Below are 20,993 nucleotides of genomic sequence, written 5' to 3'. Positions count from 1 at the left end.
AATTGGGAGATTGGGTTTGACATGTACACACTAATATGTATAACACAGATAACTAATAAGAACCTGCTGTATAAAAAAATAATTAATTAAATTAAAAGAAAAACCCAAAACTGCCAAACTGTCTTCCACAGTGGCTGTGCCATTGTGCGTTCCCACCAGCAACGGATGAGCGTTCCTGTTGCCCCACACTCCCACCAGCATTTGGTGTTGTCAGTGTTCTGGAGTTTGGCCTTTCTATTAGGTGTGTAATAGTACCTTGTTGTTTTCATTTGCAATTCTCTATGACACGCGATGTAGAGTCTTTTTTCAAATGCTTATTTGCCATCTGTATATCTTCTTTGGTGAAGTGACTGTTCAGGTCTTTGGCCCATTTTTAAATCAGATTGTTTGTTTTCTTATTGATGTGTTTTAAGAGTTCTTTGTTTATTTTGGATAACATTTCTTTATTAGACGTGTCTTTTGCAAATATTTTCTCCCAGTCTGTGGCCTGTCGTCTCGTTCTCTTGACATTGTCTTTTACGGAGCAGAAGTTTTTAATTGTAATGAGGTCCAGCTTACCAGTTCTTTCTTTCATAAATGTCCTTGGTGTTGTATGCAAAAAATCATTGCCGTAGCCAAGATCATCTAGGTCTCCTCCTATGGTATCGTCTAGCAGTTTTGTGTATTTGTCTTTTACATTTAGGTCTATGAGTCATTTTAATTTTTGTGAAGGGTGTAAGGTCTGTGTTTAGACTCTCTCTTTTTGCCTGTGGATGTCCAGCTGTTCCAGCAACATTTGTTGAAAACGCTAAACTCATTTGATTTTCAAAATAGACTTTGAGGCAGGCATTATTAGCCCACTTTTTCAGATAAGGAAACTCAGGCACAGAGAGGTTTTGTAAGTCACCCAGAGTAACACAGCTAGCCTTGACCGAGCTGGAATTTGAACCCAGGCAACCTGGCTCCCGAGTCCATGCACTCAACCCCTATCTATAAAAATAATGTCTCCCTCAGGGACTTCACTGGGGGTCCAATGGTTAAGACTTCGCCTTCCAATGCAGGGGTGCGGGTTTGATCCATGGTCGGGGAGCTAAGATCCCACATGCCTCGTGGCCAAAAAACCAAAAAATATAAAACAGAAGCAATATTTGTAACAAATTCAATAAAGGCTTTAAAAACGGTCGACATCAGGGCTTCCCTGGTGGCGCAGTGGTCGAGAGTCTGCCTGCCAATGCAGGGGACGCGGGTTCGTGCCCAGGTCTGGGAAGATCCCACATGCCGTGGAGCGGATGGGTCCGTGAGCCATGGCCGCTGAGCCTGCGCATCCAGAGCCTGTGTTCCGCAATGCAAAAGGCCACAACAGTGAGAGGCCCGTGTACCGCACAAAAAAAAAAAAAAAAAGAAAGAATCGTTGACATCAAAAAGATCTTTTAAAAAAATGTCTCCCTCATACGTTTGTTGTGAGGAATAGAGATAGTGTCTAGCACATAGTAGCTGCTCAGAAAGCAATAGTGATAATCATTGTCCTACTTAGCTTCCAAGGTTCCGCTCAAATGGCATGTCCTCAGAGCAGCTTTCTTTCATTCCTCCAGCCAAATAAGCCGTCCATTATAGCATCATCTCATCATCCAAGGGATGACAGCGTGGTGAATCCCCCTGCAGTCAAAGTTCACTACCAGCCCCCGCCCTCACCATGTGAGTTCCCTGGAGAGACGCTCCAGGTCTGATGTCCCTCAGAGTGTGCTGCACTTGGCACTTAGCAGGATCTCAGTAAAAGTGTGCTGCATTGAGTTTGCGTTACATGCTATTCCTTTATCCAACATGCACATTCTGGGTTTGGTCTATTCCTCAGGATCTCTCAGTTCTCACTCAGCTCTTAGCTCCTGAGCCCCCTTGCTTGAACCTTCCCTGGTCTGTCAGGTTGGGCCACGCCTGCCAGAAGTTCCCGGTTGGGCTGTTTACGGAGGCAGCTGCCCTTGTCTGCGACACCCTTTTACCTGCACCACCCCACTCAGTTTCTTCCACGTTCTGGGGTACCTCCCTTCAGTATGGACACTGCCCGTAGAAATGCCCACCTCGCTCTCTCAGCTCAAGGCATAGCACCTCTCTTGGAGGTCTGGTCTCTAAATGTCTCTGGCCTCTTCCAGAAAGTCTAAAATTCCTTCTCAATGGGTAGAGCAGCTCACCCGATATTGATAGGACATGAGGACCCAGGGGCAGACCTCATTCCAAAGAGCTTCTGAAAGCTGTTAATCTTGGCATTGCGGGACTCCTTTGGGGAGTGAGTGCCATTTATGGCTATGACTCCTGGGCCTTGGCTCATCCTTTAGACAACTCCACCTGAGACAGGGCTCTCTCAGGCCAAGCCACCAGAAGGCTGTGTCCACCTTGGGGAGTACATTCTTCCAGTGCCACCTTGGGCATGGCTGGCAGTGCCTGCTTTGGACGAGGCCAACTGGCATCCTCCAGCAGCACCCTATGTCTGTCTCTGCAGAGCCACCCTGGGAAGATGTGGCCCGCGAGGCTCAGTTGTTTTCTCTGGACAGCACTGTCCTGGGCAGCACCCTCTTGGACACAGCCAGCAGAGTCCACCAGTGCCTGCCGCGGACAGAGCCTGTTCCATACATTCAGCATGACCCCGGGGCCTGCCCTGGGCACGCTCAGCAGCCCCCAGTGCCCAGTGCAGACAGGATCTCCAGGCAGGGCCTCTCGGACCCGGACCGAGGCCTCCAGGGCAGCTCCCGGTGCCCGCCTGGCCCGCTCTGGAGGCGCGCCCAGGCGCTGCCAGGAAGGCCGGCCGTTTATCCCCGGAGCCGCCAGCAGGGAGCTCCCTTTCGGCTCGGCTCGTGCGGCCGCGGGGGGCGGCGCTGCGCTACGCCGTGCTGCGCTCCTGCCCGGACCGGGCCGGGGCCGCTGGATGCCGCGTCTCCGCTCCTGCTGCCTGCCGGGCGGGCTCCGGCGGCCGGTGAGTGCGGGGCGGCGGGGATGGCCGCTCGGTAGCGGGCTGGGGCCGGGCCCGGGGTGGGGGTGGGGGGGGCGGCGGGGCGGGCTCGGGCCGGGAAGGCGGGCGGGCGGCGGGGCCCGCCGGCTCCTCCTCCTCCCCTGTCCCCTGGAAGCGGCGGCCCGGACTCCCGGCTCCGGTCCCTGGCCGTGCCGCGCAGCTCGGCGCCGGGACGCGGGGCCGACCGGGAGTCGGGCGGGAGGGCGAGCTCCGGCCCCTTTTGCCACCTCGAGGGGCGGGGGGAGGCCGGACAGGGTGGCCTTCAGTTTCGGGGGGGCGTTCGGGGCTCGGGGGAGCCCAGGTGGCCCCGAGCTGCGGGGTGGAGGCTGCAGCCCGGGGGGTAGGGGGCTTCTCGAGGCCAGGCCCAGGCCCCCCCAGACAGACTGACGGACCGAGGCTCTGAGGAAGGCAGCGGGGAAGGCGAGCACCTCCACCGAGTCCTTTATCCCTCCCAGCGGCCTTCACCCTTTCATTGCCAGGCCGACACCGGACTCCTCTCAAAGGAGCAGCTGCCAGACAGCTGGCAAAACAATGGAGACCCTGCTTCCCTGGGCCCCCTCCCCTTGGGGCAGAAGACGGGGGGCGGATGGGTGAACGGTAGGCTTTGGGGATTAGGGTGTGCCAGCTGTCCCCTGCGAATGGCTGCTCACCTCACCTCTCCCTGCCAAGGGGTGGGGTGCGTGTGGGAAGGTTGGACTATCTGCCCCAGGCCTCTGGGAGAGACTGCCCTGATGCCCCGCCCTGCGAACCTGTCATGCCAGTTGCTTCGCCAATGGGAAGGGGAGATGGTAAGGTTCGCTGCCCCCCACCCCCTTGTTGGGGGTGCCGCTGGTACCAAGCCTGGTGAGGAGTGGGTCCTGTTCCTGGCTGAGATAAGGCCTGCAGGGACACACCGCACATTGGAGCTTTGTTTGGGGGTAGGGGTGCAGTGGGGGATGGCGGTGTCACCCTGTTGCAAGGCATGTGTGTCCTGCTGATTAGTTGGAAAGGCTGCCGGCCAGAATGAGCTGGCGGGGAGGGTGAGGATGGGGGAGGCTGCCAGTTCGTTTTTTAAGCAGTACTCCTTTTGCCTGGTCCCTTGGCCAATGGGGCATGTGTTTGGCAGTGTCCTCATGGTTTGTGTTTGTGTAGGGAGGCCTGGGATGGTGCTTCCTGGGAAGAGCTTTCCTGCCTAGGGCCTTCCTGCCCTCAGATGGTCCCCCCAAATTATGGAATTGGATTCCCTCCCCTCTTCACCTTGCCAATGATTTATGTAGGTTCGTTTTGTCTTTTGGAGTACCTAGCATGTCTGTGGCTGAGGAGGCCTAGTAAATCCCCCTATGAAGAACGAATGGTGCCGAGTGTGTCTGCACTGCGGCCATGCTGGAAGGGATGGAAGGTTGTCCAGGTGATTAAGAGCAAGAACACCTTAGCAAGACGTTGAACCTAGAGGTTCAAGCTGCCTTGCCATGTGCTTACCAGGTCTGGAGCCCTTTTCTTGGGCAGGTTGGTATCCTGTTGTCATGGCAATGGAGTTGGCCTTGCCTTGTGTTCCCCACCCTATTAGCTCAGGGGCTACTTTCTAGTTGGAGATATTGAAAATTGCTCTCTTGAGGTCTCTGGTTTCCGGACAGACCTCACTGGCTCTTTGTCAGTGGCCTGCCCTCTGTCCTTTTGTGATGAGGACTTTCCAGGAAGCATCCTCCTGGTTGCTGGGCATGACTGGTTATATATGGCTTTGGGTGGAGGTGTGCTTGTACATTTGGGGTTAGGAACATTGGAGTTGGGGCCTCAATTCCAGGAAGATGATGGGGGAAGCTATTGTGTTGGGGGGTTAGGGGAATGAGAAGCATCACAGGTGGGAGTGGAGGGTGGGTGAGGAAGGGGTAGAATGCTGATGGTCACTTCCTGTGGGAGCTTTGAGCTTTGAACAGTTGATGACTTGGCACCTGGCAGCTCTGAATATCTAGTTTGTTTACTCCTGTCTCCTGGCCTGACTCAGGTGCCAGGGTGTGTGTCCCAGGGCTTCCTCTCACGATCCAGGCTCTCCTCAGAAATCTTCAGGTGGATTGTGCCCTTCCTGACTCCTGCCTGGTCCCTCAACCTCACTGCCTGGCAGTCTGGACAGCCAGCCTGTTGGCTGGAGACCGCTTCACTGGCCTAGCTTGAGGCTGTTCATTGAGGGGTACATGTGTCTTCAGAAGCTGGGCCTGAAAACTCCAGGGTCCCCCAGTGGCAGGTACCTGAAGGTTGACTGGGAGGGGCAGAAGTGGGGCTTGTGTGAAAGGAAGAATCCACCCTCTTAGGTGGAGCAGGGAGTTGTTGGAACTCAGGAAGGCTTGATTCAGACTTGCTGTGTCACAGATCTCCAGGGCAGCAGGGCTGTTCTTACTCCTTCTCAACCAGAGGTCTGTCCCCAGCCAGACCTCCTTCACCTGGAGTGGATACCACAGACTGGAGCCAGAGGATCCACGTGAGCAGGGTCCTGTTGGTGGCCCTGAGCCCCAGGCCTTGTCCTAGGCCTCTCCTGGGTGTGGTGGGTAAAGCTGAGGGGCTCTGGCCTGATATAGTTTAAAGGTTTGCGGGGTTGGGAGGGCCCAGCCCACCCTGTGCTATGATGAACCCAGGACTTGGGTTGGGGGCTTGATGGAGCTTTTAAGTTCTGCTTTGGGTCAGGCCCCGGGGTTCTTTAAGATCTGCTCACTGCACGTCACCCCCCATCACCATTTTCTGAGGCAGCCTGAATTAGAGGGTCAGGTGGTGCAGTAGTGGGAACTGGATTGGGAAGGGTGGGGAACAGACTTGGAAACCCCCTCACCCTCCGCCCCTTACTTTCCTGCCCTTTCTCTTGAGGTAGGAATTGTGTGGCTTGTAAATTATCCACATTCCCTTGACATTTCAAATAGTTTACAGTCAGGCAGCAGTTTAAATTGTGGACTGATGATTTTACAGGGCCCAGGGCCCTTTCTCGCAGCCAGGTACTTCATAGTCACTTACAAGGAATTATTTTTGTTATTCTCTAGTATTCAGAGATGTTGGATGATGGGCTGTAGGTCACACAGCAAATCAGAGGGAGAGCGGGATTAGAACCTCAAGTTTGTGGTTGAGCTGAATACCTCTTCAGCGAAGCCCGAGTCTGAAGTCTCAGGCCCATGGAGATTTTAGAGTTGAAAAAGCTGAGGTCTAGAGAGAGGACGGGACTTGCTCAAGGTCACACAGGAGGTGGGGTGTTGGGGTGTTAGCTGAGCTTAGCGCCCAGCGGGCTGCGGCAGGCCCCGCGGGGGGCCAAGGAGGTGCATCTGGAAGAGCCGCCGGGGACCTGGCCGGGCTTCTGGCACGTCTCCCGCTCTCGTTTCTCCCGGGGCCTGCGGGATTGCTGCGTTCCAGGGGAGACGGTATCGCAGCGGAGGCGCCGCGGGGCTGCGTCTGCGCCGGCCCGGCTGCCTGGAGGTGCCGAGGGCCGAGGGTTCCCGGCGCTGCGGCGGGCAGGGCAGGGAGCCGGCTGCCGGGCGGCCGGGCCGGCTGATGTCATGTGAGAAGCGTGCAGACGGAGTGAGTGAGCACACCTGGAGCCAGAGAAGCTCCATGTGACCTGGCAGTGAGTCATGGGCCGCGGCGGGGCTCAGCAGGACCGCCGGCAAGAAGCTCCACGGCGGCGGCGACAGGCGTCACCCTGCGCTGCCCGGGCCGGGCGAGCCCCCCTGGGCCACGCGTGCAATTCCTCGGTCCGGGCTGGCAGGCGGGCGAGCGCCCCATCAAGGCCTCGGGGCGGTAGGAAACGGCCGCTCAGGGAGGTCAGAGGCCAAGGGAGAGAGGCCGGCTCTCTTGGGAAAGTATTTCCTTTGTATTTATTTATGAGTGTGGTCGAGGGTGGGAGGACTGGCCGTTTTAAGTATACACCCACGGCAGCCAAGTCTGGGCGCCCTTTTCTTGGGATTCTAATGTTATAGTTTCCATTTCCTGGGGTTTCTACTTTGCCAGCTGCAGGGTGACCCATTTAAATCTGTCCCCACTTAAAGCCACAAGACACTAGTGAGATCTATTTTAACCAAGTCCCCCAAGTCACTGAAACATTTTCAAAGCATGAGATGGCCAGCTTTGAACTTGTCGTTGCAAACCGGTTTACAGCTTTAATGCCAAATGCATTGCTTATTACTTTGTCACACCTTCCTTTTTTCTTCTTTGATCTTTAAAATCACAAAAGTAACATGCTAAAAAAAGGTTTTATCTGTAGCAAGTCTATGAGGTAGAAAGCTGAAGTGTTACCCCTCTTTGCCATTATTCCACAGAGAAAAATCACTGATATATTTTTGTAACAGATCTTTCCAGACTATTTTTTAAAAGCTTGTTATGAATATTTTATATATTATGTATTTATAGTTTAATACTTATATGTTATATAAATAGATTTGTGTGTGTGTGTGTGTGGTACACGGGCCTCTCACTGCTGTGGCCTCTCCCGTTGCGGAGCACAGGCTCCGGACGCGCAGTCTCAGCGGCCATGGCTCATGGGCCCAGCCGCTCCGCGGCATGTGGGATCTTCCTGGACCAGGGCTCGAACCCGTGTCCCCTGCATCGGCAGGCGGACTCTCAACCACTGCACCACCAGGGAAGCCCCTACCTCATTCTTTTAAATAACTGCTAAGTTCTATAATTTAGCCACTCCCCTAGTGATGGGCATTTATAGAGACAGAATTTTGCTATTATGAAATAGCAAAGATTAGCCATGTTTATTGTGCTGCAAAGATTAGCTGTGTTTATTGTGTGAATATATCTATAGATGTCCTATAAATGGAATGGCCCTGTCAAAGAATATGTACCTTTAAATATTTTCGTAGATACCACACACTTGCCCTCCTTTTATCAACTTATATTCCCAGCAACACATTTGGGACACCCTGCTTCTCACCCTCTAATTGATTGATGTTAGCTTGGTAGTTTTTACTAAACTGCTAAGTGAACGCAGTATACCTCTGTTTTATTTCGCACAGCTGTGACCATTACTCAGGCTGAATACCTGTTCATGTTTGTTGGCCATTTGTATTTCCGCATCTATGAATTGCCTGTCCTTATCTTGGCAGTAGTTATATGGGGCCTCTGGACTCGAGCCAGTGTGATCCAGCTTGGCCGTGTGCTAACTGGATTGCCTTCACTTCTTTGGGCTTTACTTTCCATATACAAAGGTTCTGTAGAGCATTAAGATTGTATGTCTAGACTTATTTTAGTCATATGTGTGCTGATAGTCATTTGTGTACTTTATTATCCTCTCTACCATCCCATTAAATGGCATAAATGTGCCTTGCTACCACTGGGTACCATTCTTGAGGACTTAGTTTGGTCTAGGCATTATATGAAGGGCATATATACATATTTCGTTTAATTCCCATGCCTTATGTAGTAGGTACTATTATTTCCATTAAAAAAAAATGGGAAAATAGAGGCACAGAGGCTTTCAGTGACTTGCCCAAGATTGCATCGCTGTTAACCCGAATTTGTTTTCAGCTTTGTTACCTGACATCTGAAGCCTAAACTCTTCCATGGGTTTTATTTATCTTTATATCCCCTACATTTAGTAGGTGCTTGATAAATACATACTTTTCCCAACATTTTATCACAAGGATCTGCAAACATTTAGAAAAGTTAGAGTTCTACAGTGAACACCCCATCTCCTAGACTCTACAGTGAACGCTTTACTATCCTTGTTTATCACATCTTTATCCCTTGATCCAACCCTCAAGGCATCTTATATTTTTGATGCCTCTCAGAGTAAATTGCAGACACCAATATACGTTACCCCCAATACATTAGCATACATATCATTAACTAGAGTTTGATATTTGTTTACTGTTTTCTTCTTTTGAGTGAATATTTCATACAATGAAATGCACTAATCTTATGTGCACTATTTGATGACAACTGACAAAATGTATACATCTGTCAACCCAAACCCTTATCAAGATATGTAACATGAACATTACCCCGGAAAGTTCACTCATGCCCTTTCTCAGGTAATCCCCACTCCCACTCCACCCCCACTTCCCAGAGGTAACCACTGTTCTGATTTTTTTTCACCATGGGTTACTTTTGCCTATACTAGAAATTCATATAAAAAGTACCATACCAGTATGTCGAAGTCTTCTTTTACCGTCACTTAACAGATGTTTTTGAGATTCATCCCTGTTGTGTGTATCAGTAGTAGTTTCCTTTTTATTGCTGAGTAGTATTCCATGATATGAATATGTAAATTGTTTCTCCTGTTGATGAATTGATAGGTGCATACTTGAATTGAAAGGTCCTTGCCCTCAAAATGCTGTCTGTCTTAAAGTAATAAAGCAGCTGAGTTGACTGATTCAGTGGTACTTTGCTTTGATTTGGGGGATAGTAGGGTCAAGATGATTTAGGTACGTACCCTAATTTACACACAGACCTTCCCTCCACTTAAAATTAGGAAAGGCCTCCTGGAGTAGGGTGAGGGGTGAAAGGCAGAGCAGGAGATCAGAAAAACTGTAAGGTTACCTTCGGTGGGGGGGTAAGAGACGAAGGGGAGGCAGGTAGAAACTGCAGCTTGGAATGGGAGTGGGGAGGTAGTGATTGCTGCTGGAGACTTTGGACCTAAGGACAGGAGATGCGGGAAAGTCCAAGGTCCACAGGAAGTTGACAGAGCCCAGGTCTCTGGTGAATTGGGCTCTGAGATGCATAGGAGCAGCTGCAGCTATACTGCAGGTCTGACCCTGGAGGGGGAGGTTGCAGGTAGCTCTAGACATGTGGCACAGGAGAGAACCCAGGCCACAGCCAGGCCTGGCAATTGTAGGGAAAACAGTGGGGAAGGGGTACCTTGTGAGCTGTGTAGATAACAGTGGCAGGACAGGGCTGATGAGGGAAGGGCTGAAATGGACCTAGTCTCCAAAGGCCCCAGGGTTGGGATGAGAGGGGTGACTTTGGCAGAAAGTTAATAAATAACTTATGTCCACAAGAGACTTAAATATTTGGAATTTTATAGCTAGAAGAGACCTAGATCATCTAGTCCAACCTTGAGCAAAGTGACAGGCTCAAGGTCCCCTAGCGATTTGTTGGCAGATCCAGGCCTAGATACCAGATCTTCTAACATTTCCTGCCAGCACTATCCCCCTGTGCTGCTGCTGTGACTGTCTGTTGTTTCTGCCTGATGCAATGCTAGTGAGGGACAAGCTTTTGCCGAGACAGCCCAAAGATTCTGGAATTCTGGGGGCTGTGTACCGTTGATACTGCTCAGATATCTAGTCCCCAGCAAAGAGCCGGCACTGGGTAAGGATTGCAGAGTGAGAATTGGAGACCATAAAAGGTGTCTTGGTGGGATAGCATTGTAGGCGGTTTGGTTCTCTGTGGTTGGGCTGAGGCTGAGATATTGGTTTGTTCCCTCCAAGTCCCCAAGGTGGGTTTCTTTCTTCATTTCCCCCACATGTCCCCCTGGAGCCATCTTCTAACCTAGCCTTTTAAGAGAGTGCAGGTAGTGACGGGTGAGAGGTAAGGTGAGCAGTGACCAACCAAAGATCCTGCATCTTAGCATATGGTAGGTCTGTCCATACCCCCATCGGCGTTCAGGAGGAGAGGGAGACACCCCCTATATTACAGTAGAGCCCTGAAGAGAGGATGCCTGCTGCCGGGCTCCCCTTCACCCTGAATCAGTCCAGGCTCAGCTAGCCGAGGCTGTCCCTGGCTTTGCACTTCTTGGGCCCTAGATTTTCTGTCTTCCCACTCCCAGGTACTGTGCTTGGAACATTAAGAACTAAAAAGTTCAGAGGGAACTTTGTTTTACCAGGTAGGCACGGAGGTCAGAGGGGGAGAGGGGTGCCTGCTAGGTCCACAGGGAACCAATGACTGGGCCAGATCTCCCACCTCTTTGGATATGCTCTATAACTCAAGAGTTCTCTAGAACTGCACTGCCCAAGCACAGGGCTGTTGAATACTTGAAATGTGGTTTGTCTGAATTGAGATGTGGTCCGAGTGTCAAATGTGCACTGGATTTCGAAGACTTAATACGGAAAAGAGAATGTAAAATATCCCAATATTTTTTACATAGGTTACATGTTGAGATGACAATATTTTGGATATCTACGTTAATAAAGTATGTTGTTAAAGTTAATTTTAACCGTTTCTTTTTACCTTTTTTAATATGGCTGCTAGAAAATTTACAATTCCATATATGACTTGAATTATATTTCTTGTGGACAGCGCTGCTCTAGAAAGGATACTCTGATCTCTCAGGGGCCACATGGGTCAGGGTGATGGGCAGGGGGAAAGCAGTTAGCCAGTACCCCGGGGCCCTTGGGCACTTCTGGCCTTGATGCCTTCCTAGGCATTGTACCTGGGTTGGGGGTCCTTCTCAGTAGAATTGGGGGGCCTGGAATGCCCTGCTTGGTTGTGGCAGTGGGGTACACAGAGAGGAAAGGCCTCTCCAGGGCTTGGCAAGAGCTCGCTGCTGCAAGGGGTAAGCTTGTAGGTCTTGTGTCCAGAACTCAGAGCGGGAGGCCTTCATGGAGAAAGAAAAAAGTACATTTAATTTCTAATTAGGTGGTACAGCCTGCTTCTTGTTCCCTGCTGGTTAGAACAAGGAAGGCTCTCTCAACTCCACCCCACCAGGTTTTTCTCCATCCTGTCCCCAGATGGGTGTGCCTAGGGGTGGGAGTAGGTTGGCGCCCTAGGCGCATAAGCCCTGGAGCTGGGGTTTTCTCTCAGGCTGCCACGACTTTCTTCCTGAGGCTATATTTAGGTGTTGGTCTGGGGAAAAGGATGTGAGCTTTTCAGGATCCTGTTTATCCAGCAGACCCCACGCCCACCCCCACCTTGCAGCTGTCTGTCCTCTATTCAGTCTGGAACTTCCCCTTACCTCCCTCCCTGCTTCACTTTGGGCGCCCAGGCCCTAGAAAGAAAACAACATTTGCCATTGAATCCTGCGGTCACCGCCTACTAGCTGTGTGACAACTAACATATACTTAATTTTCTGAGCCCTGTTTTCTCATTTGTAAAGTAGAGATAATGATACCTACCTTGCAGGGATGCTGTGAGGTTCAAATGAGATAGTGTGTGTAAAGTGCCTGGCATTATGCCTGGTGAGTAGCAGTCATTAAATAAGTGTTGGTTCTTTAAGATCTTCTGTCAGGCAGTGGCTAAGGCTGCTGCTCTAGGGATAGCAGGTTTAGGAAAGAGTCCAGTAGCATGTGATGCCTATTGCCTTAATGACATTGGTTACGGGGAGGTGATGGTGCACAGAGTCCATTTCCTTTTTCCTTTGTGTTTGAATCTTTTTTTTTAATATTTATTTATCTATTTATTTTATTTTTGGCTGTGTTGGATCTTAGTTGTGGCACGCAGGCTTCACTCTAGTTGTGTCGTGTGGGCTCAGTAGTTGCAGCGCACGGGCTTAGTTGCCCTGCAGCACGCGTGATCTAAGTTCACCGACCGAACCCGCGTCCCCTGCATTGGAAGGTGGATTCTTTTTTTTTAATTAAAAAAAAATTATTTATTTTATTTATTTAATTTTAGCTGCGTTGGGTCTTCGTTGCTGTGCGCGGGCTTTTCTTCTCTAGTTGCAGTGAGCGGGGGCTACTCTTCGTTGTGGTGTGTGGGCTTCTCATTGTGGTGGCTTTTCTTTTTTTTTTCTTAAATATTTTTATTTACTTATTTGGTTGCATCTGGTCTTAGTTGCGGCAGGCAGGCTCCTTTGTTGCGGCTCGCGTGGTGGCTTCTCTTGTGGAGCACGGGCTCTAGGCAAATGGGCTCTAGAGCGCAGGCTCAGTCGTTGTGGCGCACGGGCTTAGTTGCATGTGGGATCTTCGCAGACCAGGGCTCAAACCCGTGTCCCCTGCCTCGGCAGGTGGATTCTTAACCACTGCACCACCAGGGAAGTCCCTTGCATTTGAATCTTAAGTCAGATCCCAAGTTGGCTTGATGACATCCTCTAACCAGGAGGTTAGATCTCCCAGATGCCACCACCATGCACAGCTAAGCCTGGGTCTTTCAGGGATTACAGGAAATGACAGACTTTGGAGTCTGGGCTTTTATAAACTGATCTAAACCTCGTTTCCGTATTTGTAAAATGGGGGTAATGACAGACCTACCCGTAGCAGTGTTGTGAAGATTACCTTAATTGAGACAGTACCGTGTAAAACAGAGCACCTGGCACATAACTGGCACTCAGTGAGGGAAAGCTGTGCTCATTAGTTGGCCGTGTCTGGATTGGAGACACAGAAAGAGGCTCTGCTCGAATAACCTTTCTCCCTGTTTCTGTTTGCAGCGGCAAGGTGGGGCACGAAGGCCCTGTGCTGAGCACCCGTAGTCCTCTGGGGTGCCACCCCTAAAAATAGCACCCCACCATGTTTAACCTAATGAAGAAAGACAAGGACAAGGATGGCACGCGGAAGGAGAAGAAGGAGAAAAAGGAGAAGAAGGAGCGGATGTCAGCGGCGGAGCTGCGGAGCCTGGAAGAGATGAGCCTGAGGCGTGGCTTCTTCAACCTGAGCCGCTCCTCCAAGCGTGACTCGAAGACACGCTTGGAAATCTCCAACCCCATCCCCATCAAGGTGGCCAGCAGCTCCGACCTGCACCTGACTGACATCGACTCCGACAGCAACAGGGGCAGTGTCATCCTGGACTCGGGCCACCTGAGCACAGCCAGCTCCAGTGATGACCTCAAGGGTGAGGAAGGCAGCTTACGGGGCTCGGTGCTGCAGCGGGCAGCCAAGTTCGGCTCCCTGGCCAAGCAGAACTCACAGATGATTGTCAAGCGCTTCTCCTTCTCCCAGCGCAGCCGGGATGAGAGCGCCTCAGAAACCTCCACCCCCTCAGAGCACTCTGCCGCCCCGTCTCCACAGGTAGAGGTGAGGACCCTAGAGGGACAGCTGATGCAGCATCCCGGCCCAGGCATCCCTCGACCAGGACCTCGGTCCCGAGCCCCTGAGCTGGTGACTAAAAGGTTCCCGGCTGACCTGCGCTTGCCCCCCGTGGTGCCCCCGCTGCCCCCTGCCCTCCGGGAACTGGAACTGCAGCGACGGCCCACGGGGGACTTTGGCTTCTCCCTGCGACGCACAACCATGCTGGATCGGGGCCCCGAGGGCCAGGTCTATCGGAAGGTGGTTCACTTTGCTGAGCCCGGCGCGGGCACCAAGGACCTGGCCCTGGGGCTGGTGCCGGGTGATCGTCTGGTGGAGATTAATGGGCACAATGTGGAGAGCAAGTCCAGGGATGAGATTGTGGAGATGATCCGGCAGTCTGGGGACAGCGTGCAGCTCAAGGTGCAGCCCATCCCGGAGCTCAGCGAGCTGAGTCGGAGCTGGCTGCGGAGCGGCGAGGGACCCCGCAGGGAGCCAGCCCATGTGAGTCTTGGCCTGGGCAGCCGGGGGCAAGCAGGGATTGGGGATGTTGGCATCTCCTGCGACTGTACCTGGGTGGATGATTGGGGTACCCAGGAGCTACGGTCAGAGCCTAGCGAGTGTGTGACCGGTGAAGCCGTGCCACTCCTTGGGCTCCGGGACGACTTACCTGGCCTGTGGTGTGATACACAGCGATACAAGCTTCATGATACCCTGGTGGGCTAATATGTCCTGAGCCCTAAATTGGGGCATGGGGGCTAACATGTGCCACTTCCAGATGTGAGAGCCACTCTGGGCTACTACTGGTCCAGACTGGTATCTGGACTAAAATATAGGATTTCCATTATTTAGATATTGGAGGTGAAAAAAAGATAAATTATTTTAAATCAGGGCTCACATTGGTAGCTCCTGGGGAGATGACCTCAGGCCTCCTTTTACCCCTCAGTGACTGAGGAGCTGAATACCAGGTAAGGTTGCAGAGATAATCAGTGGCCAGATCATCGAAGACCTTGTAAATAATGGTAGGAGTTCAGATTTTATCCCAGTGAAACGGGACCATTGTAGGGTGTTCAGCAGGGGAGTGACTGGATCTGATTTATAAAGAACACTAGGCCTCCAAGAGTCTTTATTATCTCTTGGAAGAAGAAAAAGCACGGCCCTGGAAAGGCAAAAGGGATCAGGCCTACAGAGATAGTATGACCTAACTATCCCTGAGATCCCAACTCTTATCCTGCCCACACAAAACAGCAGTGGAAGGGGGTGACATAGGAGCAGAAGAGACTGAGATTAGATGTATGAGCAGGTCTCTGAGGGGATGGAGATCTCTAACCCCAGGGGACTTTTGATAGGGTGGCTACAAATCAGTTTGGAGTGTTCTGCCTGGAGACAGTCTAGGAGGGACAGGTTGGCCTCTAGCCATCCCTTTGTCCTGGCTGTGGGTTTTAGGATCGTTCCGATCTGGTCCCTGCAGCCTGACCACTGCATAGCCTGGCCAGGACCTTTCAGCACTAAGTGACCAGCCAGATGTGTCAAAGTCAGAAGCGGGAGGAAATGCTAAGGAAGCAAGCAGAGTCCTGGTCCTGGCTTTCTCCTGGGGAGGGGAAGTGGGAGCTCAGATGGCTGTTCAGCCTGGCAGCGTCTCGGGCCAGGGGGGCCTGGGAGCGGCAGGGTTAGGCTCTGGCGGGAAGCACTGGAGCTGGGTTCCCGGCCTTCCTTTACCCGGGGGCTGGTGGGGTCAGGCAGCTTTGCTAGTCAGGAAAGGGTAGTGAGTGGAAGGGAGCCTGTTGTGGAATCCAGGGGAAGACCTGGACCCATTTATTCCGGAAACACACATCAGGCACCTACTGTGTGGTAGCCATCAGGCTAGACTGAACTCAGGGAAGTGCAACCTAGAGGGAGTAGTCTTTATTTCAGAACCAAAAATCATACCGTGTTGCCATGTCTGTCTGCTTTCTACCAGGCTAGCATTGCTTTTAACAGATGGAACTCTCTTCTTCTTAAAGAATGAATCTCCCCTGGGGGATTGTTGCCAGCTCCCTGTTGAACCACAGCACAGGCCTCTGTGGGGCCCTGGGCCTGGCATCTCGGATGCTGTTTAGTTTTGTCTTTATAGCACAGGGATCATCCTGGTATCTCATATTTCCCAGCCACTCTCCCTTCCCAGCTAGCTGCTGCTACCTCATCCCTGGGGAAGTGGATGGCTTCGCTTTGGAGGCCCTGGTGGATTCCACATTACAGCAGGTAGCCCTGAAATGCTGGCTTGTTCTCGTCCCTGTGGGGCAAACCCAGCTGGTGGCCAGAGGACGTCTTTGTCCACCTGAGGGATCGGGCAGGGGGCGTAGTTGAAAGCCCCATCCTCATGAGTCTCCTAGAGCCCTCTGACAGGTTAAGAGAAGCCCTGTATCTTTTCCTACCTGGGTAGGTGGTGGGGACTCAGGCCACAGCAGAGGGGAGTGGAGTGAGCCCAGCATTCCAGCTTCCTGGGACAGACCCCGGAGCGGGTGTGGGAGTGCTGCAGCCTCTTCTGCGGCTCTCATCCTCTATCTCCTCCTCTTCCTCCTGCTCCTTTTCTTGGCAGCAGTTCTAATCCCAGTTCCATGCCAAGAAAAGAGTCTTCCCGCCTCCTCCAGGCTGCTGGGTGGGGTACCCTGACAACTCCAGCCCCACGGGTACAGCTCCTGGCGGCCACCCTGCCCATCAGGCCATCCATCAACTGTGTCCACACGTTGCCTGTCCCCAGGGAGCTCTGAGGGAGCTGGCTAGCCATCTGTTCTCTTTTGGCACACAGATGGGGGCCAGGCCCCATGGCTTTTTCCGTGGCCTCTTCAGAAGGCCCCAGGGAGAGACAGCCCCTTGGGTTTCCTTCTCACATGGTGTGTGTCCAGAATGCTTGGCTCACACCTTCTTCGTGTATCCCTGTGGCTGCTAGACAGGGTTCCACTGGGGGCAGGGGTGAGCTACGGTAGTAAGATAGACTTGGGGCCTGATAGGAACCACTCAGCTGGCCTGAGAGAAACAACTCTTCTGCGTCTTTTCTTCCGCTCACCTATCTATCAAACAAACATTTGTTGAGCACTTTCTGTGTGCTAGGTCCTGGGGTCCAGCAGTGAGCAGCACATACCCCCAGCCCCAAGGAGCTCATAGTGTGGTGGGAGGGATGGTCAAGTGGCAGACAAGGGCAATGCCATTTGAGAAGCTCAGTGACAGGGGCCAGGACACGGCCCTAGGGAGCACAGAAGAGGGACTTCTAGGACAGCCTTGGGAATGAGTCAGGGAGGACTGACATCTGGGTGGGAGATGAGTGTCAGGGAGGCGAGAGGAGGAAGAGGAAGGCTGTAAGACACATGTCAAGGTCTAGAGGTTGGAGAGAATGACACATCTGGGGAATAAGACTGGGGGACAGTGTGGGGACATTATTGAGAGAAGCAGCAGGAGAAGCAAGCAGGGGCAGGTCACAAAGGCCCTTGTGAGTCACGCTAGGGAATGTGAACTTTAACCCAAGGGCAATGAAGCAATTTAATTAGGGAGTGATGGGAACAGGTTTTTGAAAAATCTCTCTGCGTATGGAGAATGCTTTCAGGTGTAGCAAGGATAGCTGTGGGGAGAATAGTGAGGGAGCTGTTGTAATCTCAGTAGGATGGATGGAGGCGTGAACTTGGGTAGAAGCAGTGGAGATGGAGAGATGTATCAGATGGGAGCAACTGAGGTAGGCTCTGTTGTCTTTTTTATTTTATTTCAGCTTTTTTAAAATTAAAATACAGTTGATTTACAATGTTGTGTTACTTTCTGGTGTACAGCAAAGTGATTCAGTTTTATATATGTATATAAAATATATATTTTTTCAGATTCTTTTCCATTATAGTTCATTACAAGATATTGAATATAGTTCCTTGTGCTGTATAGTAGGACCTTGTTGTTTATCTGTTTTATATATAGTAGTTTGTATCTGCTAATCCCAAACTCCTAATTTATCCTTCTCCCTCCATTTCTCCTTTGGTAACCATAAGTTTGTTTTCTATGTCTGTGAGTCTATTTCTGTTCTTTTTAAAAAATTAATTAATTATTATTTGGCTGTGTCGGGTCTTCATTGCTGCACACGGGCTTTCTCTAGTTGTGGCGAGCGGGGGCTACTCTTCGTTGTGGTGCGCTGGCTTCTCATTGAGGTGGCTTCTCTTGTGGAGCGTGGGCTCTAGGTGCACGGGGCTTCAGTAGTTGTGGCACATGGGCTCTGTAGTTGTGGCTCACGGGCTCTACAGCGCAGGCTCAGTAGTTGTGGTGCACGGCTTAGTTGCTCCGCGGCATGTGGGATCTTCCCAGACCAGGGCTTGAACCCGTGTCCCCTGCATTGGCAGGAGGATTCTTAACCACTGTGCCACCAGGGAAGTCCCAGTTTCTGTTCTGTAAATAAGTTCATTTGTATCATTTTTTTATATTCCACATATAAGTGATAGCATAGGATATTTGTCTTTCTCTGACTTACTTCACTTAGTGTGATAATCTCTGGGTCCATCCATGTTGCTGCAAATGGCATTATTTCATTCTTTTTTATGGCTGAGTAATATTCCACTGTGTATATATACCACACCTTCTTTATCCATTCATCTGTCCAGGTCTTGGCTATTGCAAATAGTGCTGCTATGAACACTGGGGTGCTTTGTAGTCTTGTTGATTGGTTGGTGTGGGAGAAGGAAGAGAAGAGGGGTCAAGCATGACTGCCAGGTTTAGGAGAAGATGCTACGTTCTTTCCTTGGCTCCTCAGGGAAAATGTTCTAGGGACATCTGTTTTGGGATCAATTACCCTTAAGTTTTCTAAAGGCAAAGAGTTCCTTGAGTTGGCGAGATTGAGGGAGGTGTTGGTAATGATGAGGGTCTTAAAACCCCAGTTGGTTCAGAATTCCTTCCTCCAGGTCCATGAGTCTGAGTGGAAAAGTCAATAACCATTAAGAAGGGGTAGAAGCCTGGCCGGGACTAGGACCTGGGAGAGGGGAGAGCGGTCCCTTCTGTTTGTATCCTCAGTGGGCCCTTCACGGGGGACAAATGTGTTGTTTGGGAATGTAAGATGTTTCTGCTGAGCTCAGAAAAGCCCAGCTGGCTAAACCCTGGCCGATGTGGTTGTCCCCCTGCCACCAAGAGCTAGAGAAGCTGGCCTGCATGGGAGCCGTACCTAGAAAGCACTGCTCCCCTGAGCTTCTGAGGATATGGTGGGAGGGGAGAGATGGGGGTTTAAAGGAAGGCCTACCACTCCCTCCCAGTCAAGGCTAGTTTCCTGATCTGTCAGGCATTTGCCCGAGATCCGTGGTACAGTTTCTTCTGTTGGACCTTGGGGTTTGTACTCAAAGGCTATAGGGGACTTCCCTGGTGGCGCAGTGGTTAAGAATCCACCTGCCAATGCAGGGGACATAGTTTTGAGCCCTGGTCCGGGAAGATCCCACATGCCGCGGAGCGACTAAGCCCGTGCACCACAACTACTGAACCTGCGCTCTAGAGCCCGCGAGCCACAACTACTGAAGCCCACACACCTAGAGCCCGTGCTCCACAGCAAGAGAAGCCCCCACTCGACGCAACTAGAGAAAGGCTGCGCCTAGCAACAAAGACCCAACTCAGCCATAAATAAATAAATAGATAAACAAACAAACAAACAAACAAAGGCTATAGGGCTGTCAGGTTCCTTAAGAGGTCGTCGTGTCCATCTAAACCACATCCACACTCCAGAATCGGGAAGAGAGCATGTTATAGTGTAAAGAGCGTAGACTTTGGAGTCAGAAAGACCTGTGTTTGAGTTTTACTAAAGTTACCAAACTTTGTGAGCCTCAGCTTACCGACTCCCTTAAACATTGAATGAAGTGTGCTTAAGAACCGGCACTGTACCAGGCACAGGGGGATTAAATAAATAAAATATAATCTTTCCTTGAGGGAGCATAGACCTAAGTGAAGAAATGCAACCAAGCACCATAACTGCTATCCCGGAGGTCTGCACAGCTATGCAATGGGGTGAGAAGGAGGACGTGGCCAGTTGTGCTAGGGAGAAAAGGGGTGGCCATTAGGAGGGGCCTCCGAGGCAAAGTGACCCATGACCTCTATAAACCGGCTCTATTCTATCCTCCTGGAATTTGAGAGGACTAAATCAGAGAAGGATGCACACCCAACCAACTACAGTTTTCTCTGAGAAAGAGAATAAGATTGGAGCTAAAGGGAGACTTGTTTTTTATTCTGTATACCATGCTTTGTGGGCCTTTATTTAAGATAAACATGTTTGTGTATTAGATGATGTCACTTATATAGACTTCAGCCGGTAGTAAATGCTTAGGAAGATTAGTACCCTTCCCTCTGCCCAGTCTCTAATGCCATCCAGGAAAGATAATTTTGCAGCCTCTTTAATTAATCCGTCCTAGTGCTCTCCCATTCTTGCCCCTGGTGAGGTTTTCTTTCCAATGGGACGCCTAACGCTTTTGTCCAAACTTTCTCTGTAGCTCTGTTAAAAACAGCCAGCTGGCGGGAAAGATGGGGCGCTGGATGCTCTCTTTCTTTTTCCAGCTTTTTAGAGTCTGGCTTCTCAGGGCTGCAGGCATGGTCATCAGTGGCCTTGCAGGGGACTGGCTGGTCAGGGTTGCCTGCATCTGGGAGAAGGCAGGGGCCCCCTTGCTGTAGTGGAAGGCCCTAGTCCCCTGGGCGGAAACGGTATGAGCCTCACCAACCTTGTCCCCAGGGTCCCTGGGTGCTGTCAGGAGTGGGGCCTGCAAGATTCCAAGGGGAGACTTGAAATTGTGCTGCTTCCAGGCCTTGCCAGGCCAGCCAGCTTCTGGGCAGTGGCCTTCCCAGGGGCTTCTGGTGGTGGAGAAGTTGGGTACTGCCTGAGTTCAGGGTTCTAAAATGCTCTGTTCCTAATGTTACTCCAGGGATTTTTTTTTTTTTTTTGCGGTACGCGGGCCTCTCACTGTTGCGACCTCTCCCGTTACGGAGCACAGGCTCCGGACGCGCAGGCTCAGCGGCCATGGCTCACGGGCCCAGCCGCTCCGCGGCATGTGGGATCTTCCCGGACCGGGGCACGCACCCGCGTCCCCTGCATCGGCAGGCGGACTCTCAACCGCTGCGCCACCAGGGAAGCCCACTCCAGGAATTTTTTACTTCATTTTGCGCCAAAGCTTCTGGCACCTCTGGCATCAGAGTCTCACCATGTGAGAGCCCTG

General features: G+C 51.5%; 1 protein-coding gene across 17 annotated transcripts in view; it reads left to right on the top strand.

The window, feature by feature from the left end:
- The first annotated feature begins 2,828 nt into the window (after nucleotides 1-2,828).
- The window catches only part of MYO18A (myosin XVIIIA), a 95,598-nt gene continuing 77,433 nt past the window's right edge, over nucleotides 2,829-20,993 (top strand). For 6 of the 17 annotated variants that reach the window (XM_027130478.1, XM_027130480.1, XM_027130477.1 and 3 more), the window contains exons 1-2: nucleotides 5,252-5,495; nucleotides 13,233-14,310. In XM_027130478.1, the coding sequence (XP_026986279.1) occupies nucleotides 13,312-14,310 (999 nt within the window). In that variant the 5' untranslated portion in view covers nucleotides 5,252-5,495; nucleotides 13,233-13,311. Of the gene's footprint in view, nucleotides 2,945-3,372; nucleotides 3,769-4,929; nucleotides 5,199-5,242; nucleotides 5,496-13,232; nucleotides 14,311-20,993 lie in introns of those variants that run through there. The other 11 variants (XM_027130485.1, XM_027130482.1, XM_027130481.1 and 8 more) reach the window with 8 other exon arrangements.

The sequence above is a fragment of the Aethalodelphis obliquidens genome, unplaced genomic scaffold, assembly GCF_003676395.1.
Source record: "Aethalodelphis obliquidens isolate GAN/ISIS:26980383/991018 unplaced genomic scaffold, ASM367639v1 scaffold38, whole genome shotgun sequence".
In the NCBI taxonomy this organism is placed as follows: domain Eukaryota; kingdom Metazoa; phylum Chordata; class Mammalia; order Artiodactyla; family Delphinidae; genus Aethalodelphis; species Aethalodelphis obliquidens.
This window is presented reverse-complemented; position numbering and strand designations above follow the sequence as displayed.